Below are 24,005 nucleotides of genomic sequence, written 5' to 3' on the forward strand. Positions count from 1 at the left end.
TATTTTGTTTTCTTATGGTGTTGATTTAATACTGCTAAATAATTCAAATGAATATTGTCATTTATCACATCCAAAGCTTTTGTACACATCTGCTGATATTTCAAAATAAAGGCTTACCGAGTTTTCAACTGAAGTTTATTGGATATTCTCTCTGGTAATGATACCAATAAAGTAATAAGAATGTCCCAGTAAAGATCTTTCTTGAAGTTTCCAGGTGTGTAAGGAATACATTGATCAATAAGCAAAAGGTAAAGACTGCCATCACATAAGAATTTTTCCAACAGGTGCACAATCTTGTCCAATTTGTATGAGGGACTGAAATAAAGCATTTTCATTATATAATAAATCACATTAAAAAATCATTTTAAGCTTTGTAAGCAATAAATATAACATATTATATTCATGCAATAACACTCACAGAAAAGGTGTAGCAATAGTATTCAACACTAAATATGAGGTTAATCTTCTTGAATGGCAGACAATATCAAGTAGAGTGATGCAAACGATGAGACTTATTTGCGCCTATGGTCCCACAGAAGGTTCCACTAGTTGGAAGTGATTTTTTTGCGGCTTTAGAGAAAGCAACAGACACAATGAAAAAAGAAAAGCTGGATCTTGTTGGAGATTTAAATAGCAAAGCAGAAATGATTGTCAGACATACAAAAGTATTGTATTTTGGGAAAATTTGGAGAAAAGAGCAAAGCTAATAATAATGGCGAATACCTGTTGGATTTCTGCACAGGACATGAAATGCTTATTAGTAAACAATGTTCCAACATAAAAATGTGCACAAATTGACATGGAGAGAAGAGGCAAGGAATAAGAAAAGTCTCATTAAACATCTTATTGTTGACAGTGATGCTTTCTCATTGCTGGAGGACACTAGTGTACAGAGGATTTGAAATTGGAAGTGATCACCATTTAGTCTTGAGCAGGATAAAATTGAATTTCATACTGAAAAGAACAACATGTAAGAAAGTTTTACAGAAAATAAAAGTTGAGCAGCTCTCACATGTGAAATGTAGACTAAAATACACAAACATTATTCAAAAAAATAATGGAAGAGTTTGAAAAAAGGAACCAAACCTTGGAGATTCAGTGGCAAGCCATGAAGAAAACATTGATTGATTCAGCCAGAGAGGCATGTGGTGTGGTTGTCTGCAAGGATAAAAAAATCAGAACTCCATGGTGGACACAGGAAGTTAAAGAGACAGTGAAGGAAAAGAAGAAAGCATATCAAAAGTTAATGGCAAATAAGTCAGCTCTTAGAGAATACAGAAACAAATGTAAGAATGCTTAACATGGTGTAAAACATGCTAAACAAAAGTAATGGGAAAACTTTGGTAAGAACATAGAAATTAAATATCAAGAAGGTGGCAAAATATTCTGCAGGCTGTTGAAAAATCTCAGAAATGGAGGAAAGACAGGAGTATCAGAAACAAAGTGGCAGAGTTCATTGCCTTGGTCAATATGTTGGGACCTCAGATTGTAGGCATTAGTGAGAATCTGGCTATCAGAATCAGGCATACTAACTGGTATCAAGTGTAAAGTGTACAGTACTTTTAGGAAGGATAGAGAGGATAGGAGAGGAGAAGACGTGCTGCCAATGATACCAGATTGCTTGAATCCAATTAGAGCTGAGAAATATGATTGTAGTACTACTATTAACAGTATTTCATGCGGCAGCGAGTTTGAAGCCATCTGGTGTGAGGTGGAATCTAACAAGATTAATTACATGCTGGGGTGTTGTAACAGACCTGGTGGATTGGTTGCTAGCGATGAAGATGCAGCACCAAATAGAAAAGATGAGCATGAAAGGAGTAACTATAATGGAAGATTTTAATTATCCAAATATTGATTGGGTAGAAGTAAAATCTCATGAGAAGAAAGAAAATGAATTTATTGAGTGCTTGCAGGACAACTTCCTCAAGCAGCATATGACAGAAGGAACTCAAGGCCAAACAGTGTTAATTTGATAATTGTGTCAGAGGGCATTTCAGTTAAGAATGTAACTATTCTGCCTCCAGTTGGTGATAGTGATCATGCACTCACTTGGCAAGTGAGTAAGTTTATGAATGTGCCATTCAGAAAAGATTAGATGCTGAACTACAAAGAAGGAAATTATGACCAACTCAGGAGTATACCAAGTTCAGCAAAATAGTATCAGCTGCTGGATGGAAAGAATATCAGAAGTGCATGGGAAGCATTTAAAAAATACCTTAAATGATGCATTATCAGAATGTGTACCGAGAGTTCTAAGGATAAGTAGGGAAGGAGTCAAATGAATATGTAATCATTGAGCAAGAGATTCATAAGAAATGGATGATATGGAAGGAATACTGTGTGCATAAGGATGATGTTCGTTATGAAAATTATAAGCAGTAGACAAGAGTCACAACTGCAGTACAGAAAGCTAAGTCTGATTATGAAAAGAAACTGGCTCTGTGTGCTAAAGACAACCCACAAGAATTCTATCGATATGCTGCAAGTAAAGGAAAGAATGAATATGAAAGATTAACTCTCCCAATGCAGATGGCATGAGGGTTACAAATGCAGAAGAGATTGTTCAACTAATGAGTGCCCGTTTTGTTAAATGCTATCAACCTGGTGTATGCGACATTGAGCTCACTGATACCTCTTCACTGGATGAACTCAGGTATATGAGGATGAGGTATTAGAGCTGTTGCACAAACTGAATAAGAATTTAACAATAGGGACTAAGGGGATATCAGCACGTGTGAAAAGAGTGTTCAGCTGAACTGGCTATTCCTTTGACCAAGCTGTTTAATACGAGTCACAGAACAGGGAAGATTCCACAGCAATGGAAAGAATGTATGGTAATTCCATTGCAAAAGGGTGGCACAAAGACCGATGTATCCAACTATCAACCAATTAGTATCTCAGGAGTGGTGGTGGTGGTGGTGACGATTCTGGAAAAACTGGTTAGGGCTCACAGAAATGGGTTGATAGTGAATCTCTAATACACAATGAGCAACATCGGTTTATAAAGGGAAGGTCATGTTTTAGCAACTTGTGCACAAGTTGCTAAAACAATGTTATCATTGAAATAGACAAGGAGAATGGATACACCATGATACTTTTGGATTTTGCTAAGGCTTTTGACAGAATACAGCATGGTAGACTGTTGCATAAATGGAAGAATATGGGTTTGGATTATAGTATATTAGTGTGAATAAGAGGATGGCTGACTGAGAGATATCAAAAAGTGGTATATACGGGAGATGTGAGCCTGCCTCTTTAGATGGCCTTGATAAAACCTCACTTGGACTATTGTGTGCAGGTCTGGTCTCCTGGTTTCCATTGTGAGGATAATAAAGTGGAGAGAGTGAAAAGGAGAGTGTTAAAAATGATATCAGGATTGTGGAATACTGATTGTGAAGACAGACTGAGAATTTGTAGACTGCAGACATTAGCAAACAGGAGAAAGAGAGGTGTATGATCGAGACTTACAAACTTCTGAAAGGGTCATACAGGATTTCAATTGATGGAGGGTGGGAAAAAGACAAGAGGGCATTCTTGGAAGCTGAGTATGAATGTCACTAAGAAGGGAGTGAGGGCTAGATTTTTCTCTCATAGGGGTGGTGTGTGATTGGAAAGGACTGCCATTAGATGTTGTGAGTGCAAGCAGTGTGAATGAATTCAAGAATAAATATGATAACTCGTGCGTGTAGAATGTGGCCTCTCTCAATGAGTCACTGATACATATCCCTGGAGTTCTCTCTTAATAATAATAACAGTGACATGAAAACCAAAAATAGGGACATCCTAGAGGTCTGGAGTAATTACTCTGAAAGACTGTTAAATGAAACAAGCAGTGACAGAACCGTACTAGAATATTTTCAAGATGAATGCAAAGAGGAGTACATATCGATACTTGGGGTAGAAAAAGTCTCAAAAACTTGAAATGTGAAAAGGCAACTGGAATAGATGGAGGTATAAAAGTTTCACAGTGGCTACAGAGAATAATTCAGAGGGACTAAACAGAGGGCAAAATTCCCAATGATTGGAGTAAAGTTCTAATAGTACTCATCTATAAAAAAAGGGAATAAAACTGAATGTGAGAAGTACAAAGGAATTTCTCTAATGAGTGTTTCAAGTGGATTTATGCAAGCATACTTTCAAGTATTGAGAATATTTCAAGAGATTGAGAAAAATTGTGAAAGAGAAACTTGATTTAGGCCAAATAAAGGTTGTCAAGATCAGCTTTTCAGTTTAAGACAAATACCGTATATGTCGGCGTATAGGACGACCAGCATATAAGACGAGGCCTAAATTTTAGGCGATTTTTAAGTTTTAAGCTTATGTCGGTTGTATAAAACGATCCCCCAATTTCTTCTTTCTTGTATTAATGCAATTGCTATATCCGTTATTTTTATATCTATGCATATCCGTTATTTTTTTGCATAGCATAGATTTAGTATTTACGTGAATTACCCGAATTAAAAGTGATTAGCCCCAATTTTAATTAATTATTAATTTTCTTTTTTTTTTTAAATTTTAGGATTATTAAAATATTATCATTTAAAATCATGGAACCAGCAACAAAACGAAGAAAGTATGAAGCTTGATTTAAAATAAGGGTAATCGAAATGGCAAAGCAAACCAATAACTGTGTTGCTGCAAGAAAGTTTGACATAACTGAGAAGATGGTAAGAGAATGGAGGAAGAAAGAAGATATTTTAAAAAAATTGCCAAAGAAAAAATGTGCGATGAGAACGGGATCACCTGACAGCTGTAACTGGAAAATCATGTTGCAGGATGGGTATTCGAACAAAGGCAGAATGGTTACAAGAAATACGATTAGAACATATGCACTAAAATGGTCAAGATTGAATCCAGATGAAAGTATAGAATTTCAAGCTACCTTTAATGTTGTAACAAAAATTGCTCAAAAACTACCAGCAGATCTTGACCACAAACTTACCAGTTTCCATACATTTATTATTCAGTTGAAATAAGAACATAAAGTTCTATTGTCAATATTGAAAATATGGATGAAATATGAGCTTTGATATGATAAGCAATAAAACAGTGGAGTCTAATGGTAGTAAGAGTGTGCTAGTTCAAAGTACAGGTCATGAAAAAACAAGGTTTATGGTTGTGTTGTCGTGTTTGGCTGATGGAACGAAGTTAAAACCAATGATCATCTTCAAACTTCTTGTTGAGAGGCTTACACGCTGGTTATACATGATAACTAATAATTAAGGGATTGACAGCGTACACTAGAAATATAAATTAAATAAACTTTAATATATACTTTCCGATATTTTGGCAAATGTCACGTTGCCATCTTCTTGGGAACTTATTACAAAGACAAGTGCACACAAGTACTACATAACAGCAAATGAGAACCGAAGCTAGGAAGCTAACGTTTTCCTAAAGTCCTGATGGTGCCCCTGGCGGGCTATATTGGTAGTTCTTGGCTTTTGGGCTGAAGTTCTTCTGATAAATGTTTCCCAAATTTGGCAGGAAAAATTCTACAAACAGATAGAGGGGACAGCCATGGGTTCATCACTTTCCCCACCCTTGGCTAACTTCTTTATGGAGACTTTTGAAGAGAAAGCCTTAAACTCAGCCCCACAAAAACCTATCATATGGCTTCGCTACGTTGATGATGTGTTCGCTATTTGGCCACATGGCCTGGATTCACTCCTCTCCTTCCTAACACACTTAACCAACCAACACCCTAGAATCAAGTTCGCCCTGGAAAAAGAGGAAAGTTTATAGAAAACCCACCCATACAGGCAGATACATTCACCAACAATCCCATCCCCCCCCCTCACAACAATATGGAGTTATTAAGACACTATTCAACAGGACAAAAATAATCTGTTCAAATGATCAAGCCCTAACCACTGAACTAAATCACATTCGTGACACTTTCTCAGCCAATGGCTACCCCCCCCCCCCCCAAAAAAAAAAGAATCCAAAAAATACTTAACCCAGTTATCCACAACCCACCATCCCTCTCCTTCACAAAAAAGATTACTCTAAATCCATTACCATTCCTTACATCCGAGGCACCTTGGAAAAAATCAACAAAATTTTAAAAAAACATGACTTGACCACCTGTTACAGACCACATAGAAAATTGGCATCCCTTATCCACTCCACTAAAGACCAACAAATAGGACTGTAAACTGTCCTACTGTCCTACTAACTGTACTAGCAAATATCAGAATCTCAGAACACAAGGATTACATCCGATTTCACAAGTACAGCCACTCTGGGCTTGCAGACCATGCTCTGGATACTCGCCACAGAATAAGATGGAAGAAAGCCACAGTAATACACTGCAGCAAGTTCAAATATGAAAGATTATTCATGGAATCAGCCTCAGCCCTTAGGAACATGCCAAACCTCAACAAATTTGGATGCATGAGACTGCCCCAAATTTGGGAAACATTCATCAGAAGAACTTCAGCCCAAAGGCCAAGAACTACCAATATAGCCTGCCAGAGGACACCATCAGGACTTTAGGAAAACGTTAGCTTCCTAGCTTCAGTTCTCATTTGCTGTTATGTAGTACTTGTGTGCACTTGTCTTTGTAATAAGTTCCCAAGAAGATGGCAACGTGCTGTTTGTCGAAATATCGGAAAGTATATATTAAAGTTTATTTAATTTATATTTCTAGTGTACGCTGTCAATTCCTTAATTATTAGTTATCATCTTCAAACATAAAACTAAACCTAAGATAAAACTGCCTTCAGGTGTTCGTGTACATTTTCACGAAAAAGGATGGATGGACAAAAATGATGTGAAATAATGGATAAATGTGTGGAACATGCGACCAGGTGGTATAATGAAGAAACACAGTTTATTAGTATGGGATATGTTTTGTAGTCATTTAACTGAGAATACTAAAAGTCTTCTAGAAAAAAATAATACAAAAATTGCTGTTATACCAGGTGGTTTAACTTCTATATTGCAATTACTAGACGTCTGCTTGAACAAACCATTTAAAGTTCACATGCAAGAAGAATGGAATAATTGGATGTTGACTGGCAAAAAATCATTTACAAAACAGTGGATCTATGCACGTTGTATCACTTGATATGTTGTGCAATTTTGTGATCAAAGCATGGAATAAAGTAAAAACAGAGACTAATCATTTAAAAAGTGTGGTATCTCTAATCTTATGGATGGTATGGAAGATGATCTGTTGTGGGACACTGATGACGATGAAAATGAAATCAATTCACCGGATTCGAATTGGGATCCATATGACGATCATTTAAACAATGAATCTGAAGAACTATTTTCAACAGATGAAGAAAATTAACATGAAAATTGAGGTTAATAATTATTATTTCTTTTTGAAGACTTACATCTATTGTAATATTTTAAATAAATTTATGTAACAAAAAATTAAGCTGATTTGTTTATAAACACTGCCTATTTTCTTATATAACGATGTATTGTAACTACCTAAATGTTCATCCAAGAAATTAAGCTTCCCTTTTTATACTAGCCATATAAGACAACCCATGATTTAAAGGGGTTTCTGTAGTATTTGAGAGTCATCTTATATGCTGACATATACAGTAGTTTAGAAATCGTGGGAATATGACAAGGATCTGTAATTTAGTTCTGTGGTGCCCTGAGAAAGCTTTTCAAAACACTACAATTACATTAAGTGATTACAACATTATACAGAGCAATCAACAGTCCATATTTAAGTTGTAAGTCAGCAGTTAGAATTGAAGGAAATATAGGAAGATTGTTTGATGTAAAATCAGGGGTAAGACAGGGATGCACATTATCTCCACTCTTATTCATCATCTATATGGATCGCATTAAGAAAGAAAGTGGCATTAAGCCTGATATTAGAACTGGAGATGCCAAACTTAGCACTTTGCTTTATGTAGATGATATTGTAGATGCTTTATAATATTGTACTCCCGAACACATCTAGTGCAGGTATCTGGGATTCCCTAACTAAAGTGAATAACAGCTGTAACAAATTTGGTATGAAAATCAGCAATAAAAAGCAGGAGCATAGAAAACTTCAGCTGCATTCTGAATGGAGATCCTATAGAACAACTAAAATATTTCAGCTATTTAGGTACAGTTTTTAGTGAAGATAGCAAAACTCTGGAAATATTGTTATTATTATTATCTGAGATGACCTCCAGGGAGTCAAGGACTCATATGAGGGAGCCTCCAAATCAGCTGTCATACCTTCCCTTAAATTCATTCACACTAGATGCACTCACTATCCCTAAAGGCAAATTATTCTACTCACTCACTGCTCTCTGGGAAAACAACCTAGCTCTTATCCCTTTCTTGACTGTGAACAAACTTAACTTCCATGGATGCCCCGTGTTTTCTCTCCACCTTCCATATAAAACGAAAAATTTCATTCAGATGATATCCTGTAATACCCATTCAAAAGTTTACAGACCTCTATCATATCACCCCCTCTTTCTTCTGTTAATCAGAGTCTGCAATCCACATACTATAATCTTTGCAACTCTTTTTTGCACCTTTTCCACAGCTTTTTTTTTGAAACCTGGGAGACCAAATCTGCACATAACAATCCAGTTGTGGATTGTTATGTGCAGCCTTATAAAGAGACATAATGATTTTCTTATCCTTACATGTCAAGGTTTGCTTCAACATCACAATTATCCTCTGAGGATTTTTTCTCATTTTTCTCTTTCTTTTTTTTTTTCATTTTTTCTTTTTCCCTTTCTTCTTTCTTCCTACAGACCTTTCATATCTTCCCTCATACTATATTTGTCACTACTTAAATTATTAGCACCTACCAGAATTACCATCTCTTTTACTTTTCTTTTTTGGTTTTCAATTAAGTTTGTCATATTTTTAATTTTCGCCCTAGGAAACTAGAAGTGACGACTCCCTCGGCAAGTGCAAATTTTAAGATTGAGTCACCAATCTTAATAAACAATAGAATAAACAAAGATGGTATGGTGGGTATCCAAGTGAATAAATTTATATGGAATAAGAGGGAAATTAGCAAAACACCAAACTAGCAGTACACAAGGTAGTGTTTAAAACAGTTTTTTAAGTTATGGATGTGAGAACTGGGTTAGAAATAAAGCACTTGATCAAAGACTAAAGATAACAGATACGAGGGTTCTTAGAAAAAACAGAGGAGCGAACAGATAGCATCAATGGCAGAATCATATTAAAAATGAAGATATTAGAAAGAAACTTGACATTATTAGCATTCAAGAATGTGTTAGCACAGCTAATCTAAGGTTATGGCCACTTAAACAGAATGGGTGAGGAAAGGTTAGCAAAGCAGGTTTGATACCAAGATGGCAGGAAAGAGACCCAGAGAAAGACAAAGGTCTAGGTGGATTGATTCACAGTCAGAAATGTCTTAGAAGAATGAAATGTTAGATATGACAATATCGTATCAGAGTGCTTACAAGTAATAGACTAATTTGCAGGAAAATTGTGGATAGGAGATTAATAATCATGTAAACTCGATCATGTAGTGCTGAAAACCTCTTGGAAGTATACATCAGGAAACTGATGAAGATTTCAAGTATAAAGTGAGTATACATTCAAATTTTTGAATTGCGTGCAACAGAGTCACAAGGCAGCACTCAACAAGATAAAAGGCTTCTGTCTTTTATCCTGTTGTGAAGGAATAAAGTTGAAAACTTAGATGTCTTATAATGTCTCAAATCTAGATTATTTCACATGGGGAAAAAATTATTGGAAAGCTTGAAGAAGGCTGCAGAATTACTGATATTACCAGAGTTTGAAATCTCATATAGCATTGTATCCAGGCTTTGGCCAGTTTTTCAAACTAATGGAATGTGTATCAGATGTTTGCTAAGAGGTCATCCTCACTCTATCAGAGAGCATGAAGACAGCTTTTTTGGTTATAACAGCAAAATGTAATCTATGCACTATGGAACGTCAGCTTCAAGTTGGCTCCATTCAAGCACATCTACAAGGATATCTCAACAAACTGTGGCAAGACATCTGCAAAAATAAAGGTCTGCATCCCTTTATCCACAGCTCATCATAGAGCATGTTTTCAGTGGTGTTGTATCCATAAAAACTGGACAAGATACCAGTGGACTAATATACTCTTTATTAGTTCACTGGTGTCTTGATACAGATGAGAGTTGTTTTAGTCTTTCGTGTACAGATGAGAGTTGTTTTAGTCTTTCCTTTGATTCTAGACAACACTTGATCTGGCACGAAAGTGATATCGCTTACCATAAAAGAGAATGTTCTTGAAAGGGGTAGATATAGTGGTGTTGGGATTGGTGTGGGAAGGCATTATGCTTAATGGAGGCACCAAGCTAAAAGTATTGGAAAAAGGGACTATGACTGGTGGACAATATTGCAATGACGTTCCTTAACATAATGTTTGATTGTTCCATGGTGCTGTAGGTGAAAAATTCATTTTTATAGATGACAATGCCACATCATACATGAGCAGTGGAGATACTTAGGATATCAGCAGTGGAGAGACTAAGGATATTAATCGAGTCAAGTGGCCAGCACACTTCCCAGATCTCAACCCCACAGAACATGTTTGGGAAGCAATAGGGAGCTGCATTGCTACTCGAAATTACCTTCCAGAAAATGAACTAACAAACAATGTTTTATCCTTGTTCTGAAGGAGGAGTGGGCCAGTTTGCCTCAAGAACTTCTGAATTACTTGGTGCTAAGCATGGTGCAACATTCTGAGAGCTCTAATGCAGTTCCAGGTGGACATATTCAGTGGCGCACCCAGGGAGGGTATGAAAATCCAAGGGGGCCAAGGAGCCCTGTCCGCCCCACCAAAAAAAAAGAAAAAGTTAAAAAACACTAGAAAATTTTCCAAAATACTTTTCCTAATTAAAATTCATTTTTTATTTATGTTCTGTCATGTCTTCTATTTCTATACTACTTATGAATTAGGGATCACATAAGGTGAGAGAACCCCACACAGCAGTGTTTCTCAACCTATGGTCCACGACGATGGGACAGGTAGTACACAGGCTTAAATTAACCAAATAAATCTATATGTTTTAATTATCCAAACAAAATGAATTAAAATTGAATAAGTAAGTAAAAATTATTAAAATAAAATGAATACTTAAAAAAAAAATAGTGGCAGAATGACAAGTAATAAAAGAGGGGTGAAGTGAAAAACAATATGGTTTTATTGCTTCCACCTTCCCTTGCTGTTTTGTCAGATTTGAAGTGAACATGTGTTGTCCATATTCAACCAATTGCTTGTTGTTTATTGATTTTTATTGTTGAAGGTTATCCTCCTTCAACCAAGGCTCAATAACTTCAGAAGTGCTAAGTAATACATAGACAAAATGTGTTGCGAGTTAACTCCAGTATTTATATATTTTTCGGAAATCACGCGAAAAGCAAGCTGACAATTAAGTTGTAATGCTAACTCTCTTCAACCGAATTCCAATAATATGTGAAACTGCCATAACAGCATTCACTATATATATATATACAGGGAACCCTCGTATAACGCGGTACTTATACAATGTGGTTTCGATATAACGGAGTCTAAAATTGTAGTAACCCTTATTGAATGCGGTTCCGATAAAAACACAGTCTACAAATTGCAGTAACCCTTTATCTTTTCATATGTTTTCACCGCGCGACTTAAAAATCAAATTTTATCTTCGTTAAATTTGTGTCTGTATCCCGCATGTAATTATAAGTAGCGAATTTATGTTAGGGGAAATACTCTTTAGCATGCATGTACCTCAATTGTTTACAGTATAAAACGTTTATTGTTGAAAATTGTCCTCGTTTCTGCCAGGAAAGTGCATTAAAAATCATAAGTGTGTTCACCTCAAGCTGAGCACTTTATTTTCTGGTGAGCTACATAAAATATGTAACGTTTGCTTTTTTTGTGTAAAAAATTATTTTTATAGTAATGGCCACAAACTGCAACAAAAGAGAAAAACTAACATTGAAAACAAAATTAATTTCTCTTGAAGAAAAATATTCAAAATCTTGGATCAGTTAAAAAACAGAGAAAAAAACAGGAGTTTTTGCAGGGACTTTGAATTTAAATGAATCAACAATTCGAACAATCAAACAAAATGAACATAAAATCCGAGAAAGTGTTTATTGCTGGGTCAACGATAAGTGCAAAGTGCGTTGCTTGTGTACGCGATATTCTAAGGGAAAAATGGAGAAATCTCTAATGATTTCAATAGAAGATTGCACCTCAGAAGAAAATTCCTATGGATGGAAATCTTATTAAACAAACAAACTCTCAAAGTTTATAAACATTTATAGTGCAGACCAGGTGTTCAATGTGGATGAATCCGGGTTATATTGGAAAAAAGTGCAAAAATGCACCTATATTTTGAAAAATAAAAGATCAGCTCCTGGATTCAAAGTTTCCAAAGATAGAATTACTCCACTGTTTTGTAGTAATGCATCAGGTGATTACATGACAAAACCAGTGTTTATTAACCAATTCTCAAATCCTCGTGCTATGAAAGATTAAAATATGCACTATTTTATTTTGCCTAAAACATTTATGCATTATGTGCAATGAACTCTAAGTACAATTTGTAATTTTTATACTTTTATACTATGTATTTGTTTCATAGTTTATATGTTTTCTTAACTTACATGAATTACCTGAATTAAATAAAAATATATTTTTTGTTGGATATGTCATTGTTGTTTATATAATTTAAAAAAAAAAAAGATTTCGGAACATAATCCTACTTTTTCTATGTGATCTGAGACTCACATAACACCATTTATATAACGCGGCATTTCTGCGGAACCTAACATCCGCGTTATACGAGGGTTACCTGTATATATCTTAGTTTTAACACATTTACGAATTTTAACACTTTTGGTTGAATTTTATTGCTGCCGAGCGAACTCACACAATCTAATTAATAACAATAGGTTTTAGTTAGATACTGTGCTTGCCGGTGCAACATATGGTTTTGCTTGAGTCTATATATACAGCATAGTTTCTGTATGAGGGGACATGTAATTTATTAATTAGTGTCGTTTTTATCCCAGTTGTCTCTAATTGCACTATTTGTTGAGAAATATATTACACAGACTGCTTATACCTTATTCACGGACATAATAAAATTACTTGTTTTATTGCCTCTGCAATATAGTGGCTATTGGGGGAGGGCGTGTTGTTTGCCGTGGGAACAAGTTACTATCGCCCTGCTCTGAACGTGATTCAGCTTTTTTCATTTGTGAGGTATATGCGAAACTTTTTAATTTCTTTTTTTCGAAAAGTAAAATCAGGGGTGAGAGTTATATGCGAGTAAGTAAGGTATTTCAACTATGGATAAGCACATCGGTACCTTCTTTAAACGGAAAAATATCTCGGATGACAGTGATAATACAAAACGAGTTTGTAATGACAGTTTGTGTGTAGTTTCTGAAGAGAAAGAGGTCTGTAACGAATCCACAGAAACACAGAATTCCCATCAGTTGCAATGCGATATTAATGCTTTAATAAACAAAAGGAAAGATTTGCTGATTTGCTGGACACTTGACCAGTGGATCTCATTTAAAGGTAAATACAGTTGGTTATTTTGTATGAACATTTTTCTGTTTTGCAACTTTTCTCCCTTTATAGTAATTATGCCTACATTATTGTGTTATTATTCAACAATTGTTTACAGGTTTGAATGTGTATATAAAGTCAATATCAACAGTAGCCTGATTATGAACACATGATGAAAGGGACGGGAAGGTTTGGAGCTTCCCTGGATGGTATTCAAAAGATAAATACAATTGGCCCTGAAATTTATTAGTTTAGAATTTAACCACTGGGAAAGGGTTTGTGTCCACCTCAAAACTCTGAAACAGAATTTGGAAACATTTTCCGAATAACTTTTTATAAGAAATTTCTGTGATTTCATGATCCATTTCAGGTCATGAGAACGACCTTTCATTATCGAAAAAAGAGCAGCTAATTGAGCTTTCAAATGACAGTGGGCTTAAAATGCAATTCCGTGATCGTGGTTTGGCTCGATTCTGGATCTCACCTTCAGTGAGAAGTGAATTTACCGAATTATTTGAAGAAGTCGAAAATCGTCATGCAGTTTTCTACAACCTATCTTTGCGAGACGCGATTTTCATCACTCCTTCAAATAAAAACAAAATACAGAATTCGTCTTAGTGTGTGTGCTGACCTTCGACTGAAGTTGACCAATATTGAGCCAGATATCCAGCAACTCTGCAAGGTCAAGAAGCTCATCCATCTCATTAAAAGTAAATAGTAATATAATTATATCATTTTATTTATTTGTTTATTTTGTGGATAAAAATTAAAACTTTGTTTTAATTTTATCCACAAAATTTAATTTTTTATCTGTATATCCGGCCTGGTTGGCCGACTCTCCAGCCAAAAGGCTGCGAGTTCGAATCCCACCGTGGGCATGGATGTTTGTGATTGTCTGTGAAAATACTAGTGGCAGTGGTCGGCGGTAGACAGCGTTGGTGTTGATGATGATTGTAGTTGCTGAAGACAGAGAGTTGTAGAGTAGGTGCCCTTCCTTGATATGTCTTTGGACTACCTGGAGATGTTATGTAATAATAATATTGACAAGCATTATATGTTCATTGTGCATCACATAGTTTGAATTTGGCAGTTGGAAATGCTATATCTGTGACAAATAAGAAATTGCATTGGCATAATTGAAAAGGTACACAATTTCTTCAACCCTTAAAAGATAGGAAGTCCTTGTTGTTTATAATATTATAATATTAATATCTTTTAAGATTTATAATATCTTTATTTAGCTTGCAAAAAATATTTGCGTGCACCTTACTATTGTTTAAAATAATGCAAAAATCTGACAGTGACCTCATAATTGCCATAGATTTTGTTGATGATGTTGTGGCTCAATTAAATACCGTTCGTGAAACACCAGATTCTTCACTTAAAGATATTTACGATGAAGGTAAATAAAAGCCAATAATTTTAATATTGACATTAAAAAGCCAAGGACCTCATCAAAACAAACATTAAGGTCCAATGTTCCAGCCGATTTGTAGAAGAGTATTTAAGGAGAACTATTTCATTCCATTTATTAACCAAATACAGTGGTACCTTGAGATACGAATGCCCCAACATACGAGTTTTTTGAGATATGAGCCGCCACTAGGTCAATTTTTTGCCTCGAGTTATGAGCCAGAATTGGAGATACGAGTCTGCTTCGGTGACGTCGCAATCACCACTCTGCTTAGATTTCCAAGTCTTGCGCGTCATTCAGTTCACATGTTTACCTCACTGCAGACACATTTCTGTCGTGTTCAGTTTTAATTTTGTTTTTTTTTTGTATGTACAGTTATTTAGCTAATTTTTTCATATAACCATGAGTCCAAAGAAGGTGAGTGTAAAGAACAGTGGTGAGTAAAAGAAAAAGGTGATATCCATGGAATTAAAGCGTGATAAAATAGACAAACATGAGCAAGGCGTAAAAGTAATAGACTTGGCAACGCAGTACGATCACACTACTTCTACGATATGTACTATTCTGAAGCAGAAGGACTCAATAAAGGCTATAACTCCAGCTAAGGGCGTTAAAATTATTTCAAAGCTACGCAACTCTATCCATGAAAAGATGGAGAACCTGCTGATTTTTTGGTTGAGAGGGAACCAGCTCGCAGGAGACACTGTGACAGAGACTATAATTTGCGAGAAGGCACAAGCCATTTATGCAGATTTGCTGCAGCAGACCCCAGATACTTCAGCACAGGAGGCTTCACAAGAGCAGTTCAAAGCCAGTTGTGGGTGGTTCGAAAATTTCTGAAAAAGGACCGGCATTCACTCCGTTGTCAGGCAAGGTGAGGCAGTGAGCTCTGATTCTAAGGCAGCTGAGGAATTTGTAAAAACTTTTGCTGAATTGATCGAAGCCAAAGGATACATCCCCCAACAAGTTTTCAACTGTGACGAGACAGGGCTCTTCTGGAAGATGCCAAGCAAAACTTACATAACGGCAGAAGAAAAGATGTCAGGTCACAAGCCCATGAAGGATAGGTTGACCCTCGCACTGTGTGCAAATGCGAGTGGCGACTGCAAGATCAAATTGCTGCTCATATACCACTCAGAAAACCAGGGCCTTCAGGACACATAAGGTTCTAAAAGAAAAACTGCAGGTTATGTGGAGGGCAAACCCAAAGGCATGGGTCACCAGGCAGTTTTTTGTGCAGTGGGTCAACTTGGTCTTTGGTTCTGCTTAAGGAATACCTCGAGAGAGGTCAATGATTTACCCCTGCAAGTCCTTCTCATCCTTGACAATGCTCCTGCCCACCCACCAAACCTTGAGGATGACATCCTCGAGGAGTTCAGCTTTATAAAGGTTCTCTACTTTATAAAGGTTCCCAACACCACCCCTATCCTACAGCCCATGGACCAACAGGTGATCTCCAATTTCAAGAAACCTTTTACCAAACACATGTTCCGAAGCTGCTTTGAGGTTACGGAAAGCACAAACCTCACCCTTCGAGAGTTCTGGAAGGCCCACAACAACATTGTCATATGCCTCAAAATTATTGATATGGCCTGGCAGGATGTTACAAAAAGGACCTTGATCTCTGCATGGAAAAAGCTGTGGCCTGAGGCTGTGGCTGAAAGGGACTTTGAAGAATTTAGACCTGAACAGGAAGTGCTTGAGGAGACTGTGCCCCTCGGAAAGTCCATGGGCCTGGAGATGGACGAGGGAGACATCGAAGACCTTGTCGCCGCACATTCAGAGGAACTGACGACGGAGGAGTTACAGAACTACACACGCAGCAACATACGGAGGTTCTGCAGGAGATTGGTACAACCGCAGAGGCAGAGGAGGTTATCTCTTCAAGTGAGATAAAGAAAGTGTTGGCAATGTGAGAAAAAGTTTCAGACTTTATTGAAAAGAAACATTCTAAAAGGAAGGAAGAAACAAAGCTCCTTGGACAGGTTTCTATTGAAACGCCCTGCTGATGAAAGTGATGAAAGCATGGCAAAAAAGAAAAAAACTAGTGAAGAAGAAACTTAAGTTAAGCAAAAGTGAAGTGAAAGAAAAAATTAATACCATATGCTAATCAGCTCCACCAACATCTGTTTATTTCTTTAGATTCTCTTTTACATGTATGTATGCACAGTATTTGGTTTTATTTTGTTTATATACAATATTTGTTCATTATAAATACATTATTATAAAAAAATTGGAGTGGTTTTTTGGGGGCTGGTACGAATTAATCTCATTTTAATTAATTTCAATGGGGAAAATTGATTTGAGATACGAGCATTTTGACTTACGAGCTCGGTCATGGAATGAATTAAACTCTTATCTCAAGGTACCACTGTTGCATCGTTATCTATGAAAATTATCGTTCTGTATACCTATTATACCTCTCTTATCAATATCACCCTTACTTTGCAGTCGTCCTATGTGTTTGCTTGGATTCTGGTCCTGTCTCCTTTTTTGGCATAAATGAATTTATATTTGTGGAGCTGCTAGTCTATGTCCTATTATAGATTAATATACTACTCAGATCGACAATACCAGTAATCCTACATATATATATATATATATATATATATACTAATTGCTTCTATCAGTCGTGGCCAAATTTTATCTAACGTTTCAGCTCCCTCCTGCCTTAGGTTCGTACTTTTATGAGTGGTGAGTGTGAGTTGACGCTCAATATCAGGCAAGATTCAATTTTTAAGAGAGAATACATGTTTATTATCAACCTTATATACAACATACAATATTACCTAGATACACTTTCAATAGGTTAAATCACACATATCAATACTAAGTTAAAGAAAATAACTCATTCTAAGAACTGCGCAGTGCATGCATTAAACCATCATCTAGCAAGTTGCTAACTATAGTTTTCAACAATACAATTCCCCCTTCCGTCTTTTCCTTCCATTAACTGGGGATTACTATGTTAATTCTAACTTCAACCTAAGCTCTAACCATAACCCACATAATACATGTATATGGTCCTAAATTCCTTCTAACAATTCGTCTAATTCAATTCGACAACTGGACATCAGGTTGCACCTTATTGCATTAATTACTTACAGTTCTCTAATTAGTAATGTCCTGACACGAAACAATTTTCATATTAATCTTCTTCCTACAAACTAGGTCTGAGTTCTATAATAAAGTATTACCCTCACTGAGTATGGAATAGATCTGCTGGTCTGTACTGCCTTTGTTGTTCCCGAGAACTGGGTCCTTTCTTGTGCCATGTGCAGCATTAGATTTCTGCTGGATAGGTCTTCCCTCACACGCATTATGGCTACTTCATTTCTGGGGATTATTCGGGGGACTTCTATGAGTTTACGAGCATTTGCTAGGAAAGCGTCCACCGACTCATGCTGGAATTCCATCTGCTGTATTTCGAGTAGACTACTTCATTTTTCCCACCAACACATACCTCTGCCTATCGCACGACCTGGAACCACTTCTCGATCAGACGATCCCGCAACCAAGAGTCCGGAAAACAAAAAAAAAGGAGAGTTGTATGTCCTTGTGCAATTGCTTATATTTCCTCTGCACAGGTCTTCCCTTCCCCCTCCCCCTTTTTTTTTGGATTTCCTACATAGTGCTATGCCATTCTCGTTCTCATGATTATCTCAGCATTTTCGCTATGGCAGACTCTTGGAACCGCTCACGCACCTCGTCCTCTGTGTATCAAGCAGCCTCGGGCTTTACGCCAGCAAGTATTAGACCTTTGGACCTACTCTTACAAGTCGTCCAGTGGAATATTCTTATTTAAGCTAATTTTAACTGAATGACATAACACAAATGATTTCCTGTTCACTTAACAAATTTTTGAATAATATACCAGATGTTATACCTCATCACCCTTTATAATTAATACATTCTTATGTGGTTTTAACTAAATGCAAGCCTTTCCTTTCATTAAATTTTTAGTTAATCTGCTGAGCCCTGAATGATTTGTTCATGTTCTGAATCAAAATTCATTCGGGGTGCAACACCACTACATTGACACGACTTCATGAACGTTTCACTCGGCACCGCAACATTTTGAAATATATTTTTTTCTCTTCTACCAAATGGAAAAGATGCTCCAACAGCAAGTGCAATGGAAGATTTTCATCAGTTGTGTGAATTTTATGCCAGTGATTTGCGTTATACAAATCCAGCAATTTTGAACGCCGAATTCAAGTTGTGGTATAAGAAATTTGAAAAACCGTTTGCAATAGCTCCATACAAAAATACCGTTGATGCAGTTTCAAAGTGTGACAAAATGATATATCCTAACATCTATAACTTATTAAAAATATTTGCAACCCTTCCGGTAACAACATGCATCAGTGAAAGGTCATTTTCTAACTTACGCCTTTTAAAAACTATTTAAGATCTACCATGACACAATCACGATTGAAACCATGACTGAAATAATTCAAGCGTTTTGTAAAAAGAAAAGAAAACTGGATTTTATTCTTTAAATAAATTTTTATAATTACCTAATGAATTTTATTTAATGAACGAAATTTAACGAATTTTAGTTGAATGGATAAAAATATTTTTAATGCAAATTCATTGTATTAAAAATTTTTTATCCGTTCAACTCCCCCCCCCCAGATTAAATCCTAGATGCACCACTGGACATATTCGATACTGAAATATTTCTATGCATAGTTTTCTGTAAGCATAAGCGCTGTACATTTATTCCTTAACAACATCCCTTATCAACATTTTTCCTTCAAATTAGTTTATTACTTGTCTTATTATTAGTCTATATTACTTGTCAATACTGTTGCATCTAACATTTGGTGCTTCTGAGACACTTCTAACTGAATCAACACCTAGACCTTGGTCTTCCTCTGGGTCTCTTTCCTGCCATCTTAGTTTCAAACACCTGCTTTGCTAAACTTTCCTCACCCATTCTATTTAAGTGGCCATTTATAACCTTAGATTAGCTCTGCTCACATATTCTTGAATGCTAACAATGTCAAATTCCTTCCTAATGTCTTCACTTTTAATGTGATTCTGCCACTGATGCCATCTGTTCAGGCCCCTAATTTTTTTCAAAACTCTCATATCTTTAGTCTCTAATAATCTTTGATCAAGTACTTTATTTTTAACCTAACTCACAGATCCATAACTTAAACTTGTTTGAACACTGTCTTGTATAGCTAGTTTGGTGTTTTGGCTAATTTCTCTCTCGTTCCATATAAATTTATTCAACTGACTTCCCGTGGTAACAACTTTGCTTATTCTGTTGTCTATTTCCAAATTTAATTTGCCATCTTCACTAAAAATTGAAACAAGTGAAATATTTCACTTGTTCAACAGGTTCTCCAGCTGAATTTTCTGTGTTTCTGCTATTTTCATAGTTTTGCACTTTTCATTGCTGATTTTCAAGCCAAATTTGTTACAGCTGTAATTCAGTTAGAGAATCCTAGAGAGTTGCACTGGATGTGGTTAAAAATGGATAAAATCTGGATAAAGCAAAAAGCTAAGTTTGATATCTTTAATTCTAATATCGGATTTAATGTGCATCCTTGTCTTACCTCTGATTTTACATTAAACCATCTTTCTCTATTTCCTTCAAATATAGACTATGCATTGATCTGTATAATGTTCCATTTACCCTATATAACTGTAGCATTTTGAAAAGCTTTTTTATTGGCACCTTGTTGTATGCGTTTTCCAGTTCTACAAAACTTAGGTACAGATCCTTATCATATTCCTTTGATTTCCTAAAATGGCTGAAACTATTTGTCATAAAGTGCAAATCTAATCTTAACAACCTCTACTTGGCCTGAACCCAGCTTGTTCTTCTCTAAGTTTCTTTTTCACAGTATTTCTCAGTCTCTTATCAAGTATGCTTGCATAAATCTTATTTGGAACAATTACTAGAGAAATTCATCTGTAATTCTCACAGTCAGATTTATTCCCATTTTTTATAAATGAGAACTTTGAATTATCTGGAATTTGACCTTCTAACCAAGTACTCTGAATTATGTAAAGTAACCACTGCAAAACTTTTTTATCTCCATATTTGAGCATTTCTTGTCAAATATCATTACTCCAGCTGCCTTTCCACATTTCAAGTTTTTGATGACTTCTTCTACCTCAAGTATTGATATGTATGACTTTTTGCATTTCTCTTGAAATGTTTCTACTACTGTTCTTCACAACTTATTTCATTTAAAGTGTCTTTCAAATAATTACTCCAGACATCTAGGATATCCTTATCCATGGCCTCATTTAGTTACTCTACACATAGCTTAGGTCTCTTATATTATTCTCTGTATTATTTTAGTGCATCTGCCAACTCATTTGCTAGGAACTTTTGGTATGCTTTCTTCTTTTCCAGGATAGCCTCTTTTCATATGTCCACCATAGTGTTCTTATTTTTCTATCACTGTAGATAACTTCACCACACCTTAGCTGAATCAATCAATGATGTTTTCTTCAGAGCTTACAACTGAGAGTTCAAGGTTTGCTTCTTTTTTTCACAGTTTCATTTTTTATTTCAATAATGTTTGTATAACTGAATATACAGTTTACCTGTGAAATCTGCTCAACGTTAAACTTTCCGAAATACTGTTCTTTTCTGTATGATATTCATTTTTATCCTACTTAAAACTAAGTGATTGTCACCTGAAATTCACATCCTCTGTGCACTTTTGTATCCTGAACCAGAATAAAGATAATGAGGTTTTTGTTATTCTTGACTCTTCTCTCCACATGAACTGTGCACATTTTATGTTGCAACATGGTGTTAGTTATGATTAGTCCATATCCTGAGCAGAAATCCAGCAGATATAATACCATTATTATTAGCTTTATCCTTTTCTCCAAATTTTCCCAATATGTTTCAATTTACTTGATGAGATTCATTTCCTACTCTGCTGGTTAGATTGACAACAGGGACCATTTTTTACATTTTCTTTATGTCAGCTGCCTGCTCAATGACTTGAAAAATTTCTTCACTTCTTCCTAAGGAAGAAGTGGAGGAATTTTTCCTTCATTTCCTTAGGAGGAAATGAAGGTGAGGATTGGACATTAGGTCAGAAACATCAGTCAGTGCTCTGCATTTCTTGGAGGTAATATGGAGGTTCCCAGTTATTTGGCTTTGACCCTTAAGCAATCCCTGTTTAAATATAAACCACAAAATGTCTGAATGCTCACTGCTCATCTCATCCTTTATCATGTCAGGATTAAAGGTATATGTCATAGTCAAATAATTTGGCTCTATATAAACCAAATTAATACCTCGAAGGAGTTAATTCTAACATCGTAGTATGTTTGTCTGTCAATGTTGATTTTCTGGCTGATATCATGGCATATGTTTTTCAGCTGGAAAGATCTAGATTCGTATCCAAATTAGATAGAAAGGAATCTTTATAAGGATTTTAAAATAAGGGGAAGAAAAAAAAAAAAAACAGCAACCGACAGTGGTGGCAGGGTTTTTTCATCCCAGAAATTGGTTTTTGGTCTAGAAAATCAGATAAATCACACAGAGAGAGAACAGAGAAATAACATGTTTACTGACTGCAGGTATTTCAGAAAATTGCATGGAATAATCAATCTGATCTTTGCTGTACACAAAATCCAAGAGAAATGTTACAAATATAATTAGCCATCACTTTACTGATCTATTCAAAGCTTTTGACTCAATTATGAAGACCTTCAAATAATTCTATCAATATTGGTTATCTACCAGAATTCATTTCTGTGTTGAGAACTGTATATGGCAACATGTGAGCAAGTGTGATCAGCAACGGCCATTCAGGAGATTCATTCATAGTGAAAATGGGTGTGAAGCAAGACAGTGTCAACAATTATTTCATTCTTCCAGGAATTTAAATAATCTACAGAACAAGATGGAAACTTCTTTTTACCATGATAGACTTTAATTTAAAACAAAGATAACCACTCTGCTATGATCATGATGAGAATGCCATTTTCTTTCATTCTGAAACTGATCTTCAAATCATTAACATTTTCAAAGAGTCCATGAGAAGAAGCCCACAAACATAAACATAAAAAAAAAAAATGCAAATACTTTACCAACCTGCTCCAGACGATTCAGTGCAAGACCATTATGATAACTATCAGAGTAGTTATCCCTCAGCAAATGCTGATGAGAAAAGTCAGTGTCAAAAGTACTGCAGCTTTTTTTTGACATTGAGAAAATGAATCTTGGATAACTTGGACATGTTGCAACTAAACTCCTGGTTCACATGGCTGCTGACATTCCAACTTTGTTGTATGGTTATGAAATGTTGACCATATACAACAAACTTGAAAAACTTGGGAAAATAACACCAATATTGCCTTCAAAGAATCCTCCTTAAGGTTTACTCACTAACATCATTATTCTGAAAAGCTAGCTGCGCTAGCAGTGAGACAATAATTATCTGTCACACTTTATTGGATTGATCACACTACATCACCTATATGCCAGATAGCTGCTTCCAAAACAGAACCAAAAGTGGAGAAAAGAACAACAGGAGAATAAAAGAAGTTCTTCAAAGATAATCTCAAGACAAATATGAATAACAATAAGATTAACATAAACAATGGGGAAGCTCTGGCTCTAACAGATGAAATGGAGAAAGGCAATCTATAGAATCATGAAACTGTGATTGATAGAGAGAGAGAGAGGAGGGGTACTAAAAGAGTGTTAAATTGCATGGACAAATGTTTATCAACCATAAGTAATTCCTGTAAACATATTACCCTTTGCATAAGGTTAATTGAATCACCAGGGATCAAGTTTGAAAATAATCATTACAAGTAACTGCCAATGATGATGAGTGGACTGAATCAATAATCTGACTTGGGCTGGGTTGTTTTCAAATTACAGCCAAAGCAACTCTATTGTGAGTGTATTATGTTTCAACCAGATATGGCCAGCTATTTAATGTTTTTTTTTTATTATTCTGAATGTGAACTTTGTTAAGTGAATGTAAAAATCATATTTTTTTTTTTTATCAACCTATACTGAGCACATGTATCCAGTCAACATATGATGCCCATCATCCTAACTGAATA

The 24,005-nt window shown here is 35.7% G+C and overlaps 1 protein-coding gene across 2 annotated transcripts in view; it reads right to left on the reverse strand.

Moving 5' to 3' along the window:
• The window catches only part of LOC150107933 (telomere length regulation protein TEL2 homolog), a 284,799-nt gene that overhangs the window by 253,370 nt on the left and 7,424 nt on the right, over positions 1 to 24,005 (reverse strand). For both annotated transcript variants that reach the window (XM_090415456.1, XM_090415457.1), the window contains exon 2: positions 118 to 315. In XM_090415456.1, the coding sequence (XP_090271582.1) occupies positions 118 to 315 (198 nt within the window). The remainder of the gene's footprint in view (positions 1 to 117; positions 316 to 24,005) is intronic.

This window comes from Typopeltis vanoorti, chromosome 3 (assembly GCF_054136105.1).
Source record: "Typopeltis vanoorti isolate ZY-2024b chromosome 3, IOZ_Tvanoo_1.0, whole genome shotgun sequence".
Classification (NCBI taxonomy): domain Eukaryota; kingdom Metazoa; phylum Arthropoda; class Arachnida; order Uropygi; family Thelyphonidae; genus Typopeltis; species Typopeltis vanoorti.